This window comes from Acartia tonsa, chromosome 8 (assembly GCF_053477335.1).
Source record: "Acartia tonsa isolate MP-2025a chromosome 8, ASM5347733v1, whole genome shotgun sequence".
Lineage (NCBI taxonomy): Eukaryota > Metazoa > Arthropoda > Copepoda > Calanoida > Acartiidae > Acartia > Acartia tonsa.
The window spans coordinates 45,741,313-45,751,111 of NC_137267.1; the positions used below are offsets into that span (position 1 = coordinate 45,741,313).

The window sequence follows — 9,799 nt, forward strand, 5'->3', positions numbered from 1 at the left end:
GAGGGGTTCTGTGTTCGACTAGGTTCTTGAAGGGGAACCACCATTAAAATTCCCTATTTTGTTAAGTAATTTGACTGAACATTAGGTACCTAATAAAAAACTATTTTTTTTACTATGCACTCAATTATTGTTTTGTCATTTTCTTTTGTCCTATGTCTAAGAATTTACAAGGGAGCATGTTTTAAAAAGTGAAATTTTTTACCCTCTTTATCCAAAAAATATTTCATTGGCATTTTTTTTGCAGTGTGTTCCTAAATTTTGCCACCACACTGTCTGTGTTTCCCAGTGTTATTGTTCTCATTCAATCTCAATACAGGTAAGACGACATTTTATATTGTTTTTAAAAATAAGTAAGTTTGTCTTAATTACAGCATTTACATGGATGATATGTCAATTATTAGTAGTTGTAGCAGAGCCAGAACCGTGTGTCGGAGCCGTATAACTTTGATGCGGCTTCGGCTCTTACCTTAAAATTAATATATCAATTTTTGTTCATTATTGAATGTGATAAGATAAAAAAAATAATATAAAATATTTTGCTTTTATTTGATTAAAGCTATTTAAAAGTAGAAGGATGTGTGTCTATTTGTTAAGTAACAATAGTTTTTCAGTTTATTATCTGGAAATAGGCCGTTGCCAAATTATAATATTACTTAAAAAATCATTTTTAGCTAATCTGGAGCCTGAGCCGTTTTTAACAAAAAATACGGCTCCGGATCCGGCTTCGGCTCCACCAAAAATGTTGCTGCTCCCGGCTCCGGCTCCGAAACACTGGTAGCAGGGATCGACAGCCGCGCGTAAGCCGCGTGTTAGCCTCAGTAAATAGTCAATTTATCACTCTAAAATTCAGCTGGATGTTTAAAACTTTTCTTTAGCAGACAATCCTTTTTGAAATTTATTTTCTTGCTCACAAGCGGGTTTAAAACTGAGGCTTCTGCGCGGCTGAGACGCGGCTGCCAATCCCTGATTTGTAGCTATTTTTATTGATCTATTTGATTATGGACAATAAACATCAACCTAAGAAGAATGGGTATAGAATAAACGTGGATATTGGGACAGGGGAAAGTTTGTCGCAAATTTTGCTTGCTAAATTTTTTTTTGTAAATAATTTATTAATATTATTTTAGTGGAGACAAGGACAATACATTTGCACAAACCTATTTCATTCCTGTCACCTGTTTCTTACTCTTCAACATTGGGGACTATGTTGGCAGAACCCTAGCTTCTCTTATCAAGTAAGTCAACTCAGTGAAATTTTCAAGGAATGGAAGTAAAATATACGTGGATATTATGACAGGGGAAAAATTTTCGTCAATTTATGTTGCTATTTTTCCAGTCATTTATTGGTTAGTTCTTTCATCCAATAAGAGGGGATGTGGGATGGGGTAAAGGGGGGAAACTAGGGAGTATCGTTATTTTAGCCCGCTGCGCGTTTCACTTTGTTAGAGAAAATGAAAATCTGGTGTAAGATCAAAGTAATATTATATCCATTTTTATAAGGATCTCAAGGGTAAGACACATGGATAATACATTAATATACATCCCTAATGATAATTAGCAAAACTACACCTTCTAAAGATTAAAATTTTTTGGTTGGAAATTATGGAAACATAATATTAATCCAATTAATAAGATATCTAGTTTATCAAACATTGGTTACCAGTATAATTTATAGTATCATAGTCCGTTCCCTTCCTTCTTTTAAATCATGTCAGCCTAAAAGATTATTTAATGAATCTTCTATAATACAAAGTATAACGATGTCTGCCTGTCCGTCTGAAGCTTAAGATCTCGGTAACCGCTGAACCGAGTGGGCTCTACTTTTCAGGGAATATACTTACTGGTTCTGTGGTGGCTTTAAGCTACTTTCTTGGGGGGATGGGACACCCCCCTCCCTCCCAAAAAAAAATCATTAAAAGATTGAAAAGAAAGCGTTATGGATAACCCATAAAATTATGGTTCGCAGCGCCAAAATAGGTTTTTTTTAATATGTTCAAAACAAGTGGTTGCATCTCCAATTTTTTTTTGATTACCTCTTTGGGCAAAGCCCCTAGAGGCTAGGGGCGAAACCGCTAGTATCATATAAAGTAGTAAGGTTTTATTGTATGAAGCGTAAGATTTCGATAACTACAGAAATGATTGAGTTTCTTTTACATGGGTCTAGGGATGGTTTTAGGCTAGTTTGATTTTCAAATTTAACCCTACCCTTGGGATGGATTGAGGCTATTTAATTTTCTGCAACAATCTTACCCCTTTGAAGATAGAGTGCCTAGATTCAAGGGGCGTATCCTCTAGTACTGTAATAATTGATTTTATTATTTCAGGCAACCCAATTCTTCCGTTTTTGGACAGTATATTATATTAGCTTTGTCAGTTGCCAGAATAGGTAATTTGTTTTCTTGTTATGTTAATATTTATTATTGAAACGGCTGGGAGCTGTTGCGATATACTTGGACATACTGAGGTAACATCTTCGCTAACATATCATAGACACTGTATTAGGATAGCTGGGTGTTTTTTAAAATAATGGTCAAAAATATACTACCTACGATTAAATATATAATCTCATTCATTCTATAATTAGGTTCGGTTAAAACATAGTCTCGTTTTCCCGTCCTGGATATTTCTTTTTTTTTTGGGGGGGGGGGGGTGCAAACGAGACAACAATACAAATATACAAGGGTTCGGCCCCCTAGCCTTGCTAACCGCGGGCGCTCGGCCCCCTAGCCTATGACCTAATATAAAGTAATGTATTGTAATGCAGCCTCTGACTCAAGATCTATACCTGTATTATTTTTAGCTTTCATCCCACTATTTCTGTATTGTAATGCAGCCCCTGACTCAAGATCTATACCTGTATTATTTTTAGCTTTAATCCCACTGTTTTTGTATTGTAATGCAGCCCCTGACCCAAGATCTATACCTGTATTATTTTTAGCTTTCATCCCACTATTTCTGTATTGTAATGCAGCCCCTGACCCAAGATCTATATCTGTATTATTTTTAGCTTTCATCCCACTGTTCCTGTATTGTAATGCAGCCCCCGACTCAAGATCTATACCTGTATTATTTTTAGCTTTCATCCCACTGTTTCTGTATTGTAATGCAGCCTCTGACTCAAGATCTATACCTGTATTATTTTTAGCTTTCATCCCACTGTTTCTGTATTGTAATGCAGCCTCTGACTCAAGATCTATATCTGTATTATTTTTAGCTTTAATCCCACTGTTTCTGTATGTAATGCAGCTCCAGACTCCAGATCTATACCTGTATTATTTTTAGCTTTCATCCAACTGTTTCTGTATTGTAATGCAGCCTCTGACTCAAGATCTATATCTGTATTATTTTTAGCTTTAATCCCACTGTTTCTGTATGTAATGCAGCTCCAGACTCCAGATCTATACTTGTATTATTTTTAGCTGTCATCCCACTGTTCCTGTATTGTAATGCAGCCCCTGACTCAAGATCTATACCTGTATTATTTTTAGCTTTCATCCCACTGTTTCTGTATTGTAATGCAGCCCCCGACTCAAGATCTATACCTGTGGCTTTTCATCAGGATGCGGTTTATTATGTAAGTATTTTTTTATTACTAGCGTTTGTGCCTCTATAATCTGAAGGCTTTATATTCGAAGAATAAGAAAAAGGCAGAAAAATAGCTGAAAACCATCCCATGACTTACAACCATAAGGAAAAAGGATAAGAGCATGAATACTCACTCCTTTTCAGGGTAAAATACTACTTCCCTATACCTAAATTTTTAAAGAAAATTTAGCAGACGAAAAGCTGAAACCACAACTGGCTTTTTGTATGTCAATCATAAATAACAATGACCTAATCTATATATATAAAAAAATTTAAAAAATTTAATTTTTATTATTATTATTCTACAATTTATTAGGTTTATAAAAAATTGAAGGAAAATATTTAAAATACAATTTGATTTAGAATCTTAAAAAAACAAAAAGCCAGTTGTGGTCTTGGTGCGGCAGAAAAGTATATTTCACCTAGTTTAAAAATAGGAGGATCTACCTTTTATGATCGAAAATTTAATTTTTTTCAAATTAGCCTAAATGTAATATTTAAATCTAATTAACATGATAAAACTTTAAAATGTTTACTAATAAAAATTAATAGTTTAGCTCTCAGCCACCAGGTTTGCTAGTTGTCTACTTCAAAGACATACATAAAAACTAAGGCTAAATATTAAATAAAATATTTCAAAACTGAATAATCTAAATAAGTGAATAATCTGTAATGCTATCTATGTTCTTTCTAAGACAATACTCGTTTTTACAATATTTTTAACATTTTCAAGTGTTGTTATTTAGCCCTCAGGGTTTGGCCCTTTAGTGACAAAAATCCAAAACAAGAAAAATACAGACAAAATAGAAATAGATGAACGCTTTGATATTCTAGTTCTATATCCAAAGCTAGATGGCACTGAAAAATTGATTATTATGATTTACAGTCAAATGTTTATATTAATTTGTAAAAACGTTTATTTATTAAGAAATAAAAGTTAAATAGACTGCTATATAAATCTTATAAACTAATAATGTGTGTAATGATTAAAGTCAGTAGCAAATTCATAAGAAATTAATAATGATAATTTTATATCCTTTCATCAAGTTTCATCAGAATGGATAATAATTCAAAATATTTCTATAAAAACCAGATGTATGCTTCAAACAGTAACAATAATTGCCTTGAAATAACATTTAATTTTAAAATATTCCCATTTTGAAAAGTGGTGGAATAACAATAAAAATTCAGCACGGCAATTGCTCAATATAGGCCTCTAGGCCCACTCCCTATTTTAGTCTTTCAAATACCTCGATTCCTCTCTTTTATTATTTTCTCTATGCTTACAACGTAAATAAAATAAAAAGGCAGAAAAATAGCTGAAAACCATCCCATGACTTACAACGTAAAATAAAATAGCATAAAACCAACCTGGGACTTAAGAGAAGCTTCTGTAAAATGAAGAATCCCATTGGCATGGTGGTTATCGAAATCTTCAGCTGCAGACAAGAAACCTGGATGATTAGCGTATATGCATTCTTTTATTTAAAAAAAAAATTTGGGAAATATCTTTTAAGTGTCCGGTGCCTTAAACCTGCGATTTCAACCCAATATGAAAGACAAAACAGGGCCTACAGTATTAAAAAAAACGAACGAAAAAATAGCCCAACCCCATTATATTTAAATAAGGAGAGGGATGAGGGTTCAGTGCTCAAAAGGGTACTTTGCGTGAAGGTTCTCTGATTCCTTACTTGTTTTTAATTGCAAATACTATTTTTCAGACGTTGATGATAGTATTCAGTATAAGTAATGGATATATAGGAAATATTTGTATGATGATGGGACCTAAAACTGTACAGAATGACAGCTATCAGGTATTTTAATTTGTTTTAGAAGCCTGCTTTAAGGATTTTATTCATTTATTTATATTTATAACAAGGGACTTGGAAATATTAAATTGATTGCAGTTGAAGAAATTAAACACTTCTTATATGAATTTAACAATGTTCATAAATCCTAAATTGGATAATATATGTAATATGTATCATTGTTGTTCCCTTTTCTCCAACTTTTTGAAGGTTAATCTTTTATATAATTAGGGTTTGTCAAGTCCAAAAATAAAAGTTTGACTTTTAACAGTGTCCTGTATTTAAACAATTTTGCAACTATTCATATACAATTTGTTTAGACTTATTAAGCTCTGAAAGTCTACATGTGTTCATGGTCGTTTGTCCTACCTTCTGACAGTAGAGCTTAACTTTTATGGATGTTGTTATCCTTTTTTCGAATGTATTTTTTTCTTTTTTAGGAAATTGTTGCCTCCATGTTAGTATCCATTCTTGTGCTTGGTATCGGCCTGGGATCTGCTTTGTCCTACCCCCTTGTCAGCATTTTATCTTAGTTCAATGCTATGTTCTTAGTTATATTTAATGTACAATTAGACAATTATTTGTAGCAAATCTACTCTATAATTAAGCTGTAGAGTTAAGTTCTGTAAAATATCTGCTATAAGTTCTTTTTCTCAAATACTGTTTATTTTGCTATGCTACTTATGGTCATTATTTTTCTTGTTTAGTTCAAAGTATCTTCTTTGTATCTTTAACTTTAGTGAATATTTTGTTAAACTTAATGCAAAAGTATATAAATTAAGTATACAAGAAATAAAATGATATTTTTTTACCAAAGTAAATATTTGCTTAACATAATATTGGTTAGTGCTTGATATTAGCTTAATTTCAATCTTAGTTTTCAATTTCAATAGTTATTCAGTGTGGTTTTCAATCAGATTAATATCCGTTGGATTAGAAACAGTTCACAGCCATACTGAAAATCATGTATAGCATCGATTACAGATAATTTTTCCATATTAGTATTATAAATTGATAGGTAAAAATTATAAAATTAATACATTTTAATCTTATAATTTTAATTTTAATATCCGCGGAAAGATGTCTATAATATAATAACTACCTAATTTATTTCTATTTTAGTGAAAATCTTTACCTTAAACTAATCTTATTTTAAAACTTGCAGTGAAAATTCGAAAAATGTTTTGATACCAGTGATCAGCTAATTAAATCTTATTGAAATTGTTTTGTTTTGTTGAAGTATTTTTTAAAAAAATAAAAGAAAGAAAAAAATAGCTAAAATTCAGTTATTGCAAAAAAGAATTTATTTAATGAATTTATATAATTATTTTTGTATAATATAGTATAATAAAATAAATGATATAGTTAGTTATTGTTGAAAGATAAACATATTTTTTTGTTTATATTAAACTGAATAGAAGAATGAACTCAAATAGCAAATGATATACGGCTTGGTGCTGCAATTCCTACAGCAGCTGTGTTTTTGACAAAAGTTTGTGTCTTTTGGTCAATAATATTGTGCTTATAACGCAATGAGTACGACTTATTTTCTCTCTCCTACGAGAGGAACGTTCAGAACAAGAAATGAGCATATTGGAAAGCTAAATTGATTACAAATTTCCACGTATTTCTTATATCCATTTGCACAATTTATGGACTGAATTATCCAGATTTTTCTTTATATCTACAAAGAAATAATTTGGTTGATAACATAATACACAGAAAATAATAATTGATATAAATCTAAATTGATTGCTTTATTAATTTTCTTTGAAGATGACTACAAATAATAATTGAGTACAATGTTATTAGTTTTATATTATCCGATATGGTATGTATCTAATATTCTCAGGGAGAAAGAGAAAAATATGGATATATTATTGCTTGGATGTTACAGCAGATTTTCATGTGAAAGATTTTAAAGTGAAACTTACAACGGATTAAATAACAATTTTCCGCTGTCATAATATATTCTATATCCATTTCTCCATTCAATTTTTACCTCCTATAAATCTTGAATTCACATTTAAGATCAGATAGGTGAGGCGAAAAAAGGTAAAGCTTTAAATAATCGCTTATTCTTAACATAATACCTACAAAATAACATTTGAAATAATATTAGATGTCGTACTGAACCTCGACTGCTATTCAGCCGCTTTTTTCTTGCTTTGTTATCTGTTACTAGGGGCTTCGCCCCTAGCCTCTAGGGGAATTGCCCCAAGAGGTTTTATCAACCTAATTCTTCGTGTTTTAGATTTTAAAGAAAATTAAAAAAAAATTTTTTTTTTTGGGGGGGGGTATATTTCATTTTTGGGGGGGTTAAGGGTGTCCCACCCCCCAAGAAAATAGTTATAAACCTTCCTGGGACCTATGAGAAGCTACCCTGTAAAGGAGAACACGATCGGTTCAGCGGTTAGCGAGATCCTTCGCTACAAACAAACAGACAGATAAACAAACAGACAGACATCATTCTACTTTGTATTATAGACTAGCGGCTACGCCCCTAGAGGCCTCTAGTGGCACTTTGAATGTTTTTTTTATTTAAAATATCTAATTACAGAAATAATTGGTTTATGTTTCGTTGGAGTCTCTTTTTCCAGAGGGGTAATTTTTTTCTAGGGGCGATTTCTCCTGATAGGGTGGTGGTACCCTCCCCCAAAATAGTTATAAACCTTCCCGGGACTTATGAGAAGCTACCATGTTAAGGAGAACCCGATCGGTTCAGCGGTTAGCGAGATCCTTCGCTACAAACAGACAAACACACAAACACACAGACAGACATCGTTCTACTTTGTATTATAGATAGAACGCAACAATGTAGTATTTATGGGGAGGGAGGGGACAATGGATTGTAAATTATACTTCACTAAGTTTATAAACTTTTTTTGCCGTAGAGTTGGCCTTAAACTTTTTTCATGTATTTGAAGAGAAGTGGGTAAGAAGGAGAGAAATAAGTGAAGTGGGTTGAAGGGAAATTTTCTCTTTTTCCTGTGTAAGATTGAATCTGTGTTGTATAAAGTTAAAGTGTCTAAAGTTTGCTACCAATAATATTAATATACTAAAGGGGTATTTTTATAGTCCCGTGTCCTATCCCTTAAGATCCCTGACTATTTGAAACCTAATATAAATGTAATTAAGACATTCATAACTATAATTCCCTACATACCTTTTGTGTCTTATATCTTACACAAATACATAGTTTTGTTTGTTATACTATTTTTAATTTGGATATTATTTGTAGAAAAGTTTTTTTTATGGCTGTATGGCACATTTTCGATGACAAAGTCCAAATTGTGTTAAAATTGTGTCAAAAATAATCCATGTGACGTAATAAAATGAGGGAGATGAGAGGAGAAGTGGAAAAGAAAACCCCTAAAAAAGAGATGAATAATTCCTCATTTTTATCAAGTCATATGGATCATATTTGACAAAATTTTAACACAATTTTGACTTTGTCATTTTCTATGCTTATTTTAGGTTAGGTTAAGTAAAGGTTAGAAGACCCCATAGGGCTAGTACACTAATATTACACTATTTGTGTCTTATATCTTACACATATTTTTGTAGGTTTTAGTATTTTTGATATGGATATTTTTAGTAAGATTTATAGGAAAGTTATTTTTTTTGGCAGATTGGACCAAAAAATACTCTTTTTGAAGAAAAGAATTATTTTAGTGTATGTTTTTCTAAGTAAAGGTTAGAAGAGCGTCGCAGGGATGGTATCCTTTGGGGAAAGTGTTAGAAAAAAGGGTGCAAGGGGGGCATGGCGGTAAAGAAAAAGTTTTTTTTTCATGAAAGTAATTTGTTCCAACTTTCGTAGTTTTGACTTCAGTCGGGTGTTTGATGAACAATATTTTGAAATAAATTCTTGAGTCAATATCAAAGTACTTCTTATTTTTAGACAAATTTTTACAAAGCCATATAGAGTCTGTTTTTTCTATACAAATAAACTCTGGTTTGGTTACGATAGAAAAGAATAAGTATTTATAGTTTTTGAAGATATTTATAAAACCGGTTATGAAAAGTATAAAAACTGTTAATTTTTGCCAAATATAATGTAAAGTTTTATTATGATAATATTATTTTGTACATTAAAACTGATTTTATAATTTAAATCTTTATTTTATCTATGAAAATAAATTTAGGAAATTACTTATTGTTATTTTGTTTTACTAGCGCCTACGCCCCTATAGGCCTCTAGTGGCACTTTAAATGTTTGGTTTTGGAAAAGATAATACGTAACATATCTATGTTGAGTTCAAGTCTCTACGTAACAAAAAATTCCGATTTTTTGTTATTTATCTTGGGAGGGTGGTGGTACCCTCCCCCAATATAGTTATAAACCTTTCCGAGACCTATGAGAAGCTATCCTGTTAAGGAGAACCCGATCGGTTCAGCGATTAGCG

General features: G+C 31.7%; 1 protein-coding gene across 2 annotated transcripts in view; it reads left to right on the plus strand.

Annotated features, from left to right (window-relative positions):
• Positions 1–6,758, plus strand: part of LOC145327098 (equilibrative nucleoside transporter 1-like) — a 30,073-nt gene extending 23,315 nt beyond the window's left edge. For both annotated transcript variants that reach the window (XM_080170621.1, XM_080170622.1), the window contains 6 exons: positions 245–316; positions 1,128–1,235; positions 2,325–2,386; positions 3,489–3,574; positions 5,307–5,399; positions 5,834–6,758. In XM_080170621.1, the coding sequence (XP_080026747.1) occupies positions 245–316; positions 1,128–1,235; positions 2,325–2,386; positions 3,489–3,574; positions 5,307–5,399; positions 5,834–5,926 (514 nt within the window). In that variant the 3' untranslated portion in view covers positions 5,927–6,758. The remainder of the gene's footprint in view (positions 1–244; positions 317–1,127; positions 1,236–2,324; positions 2,387–3,488; positions 3,575–5,306; positions 5,400–5,833) is intronic.
• Positions 6,759–9,799: the final 3,041 nt, after the last annotated feature.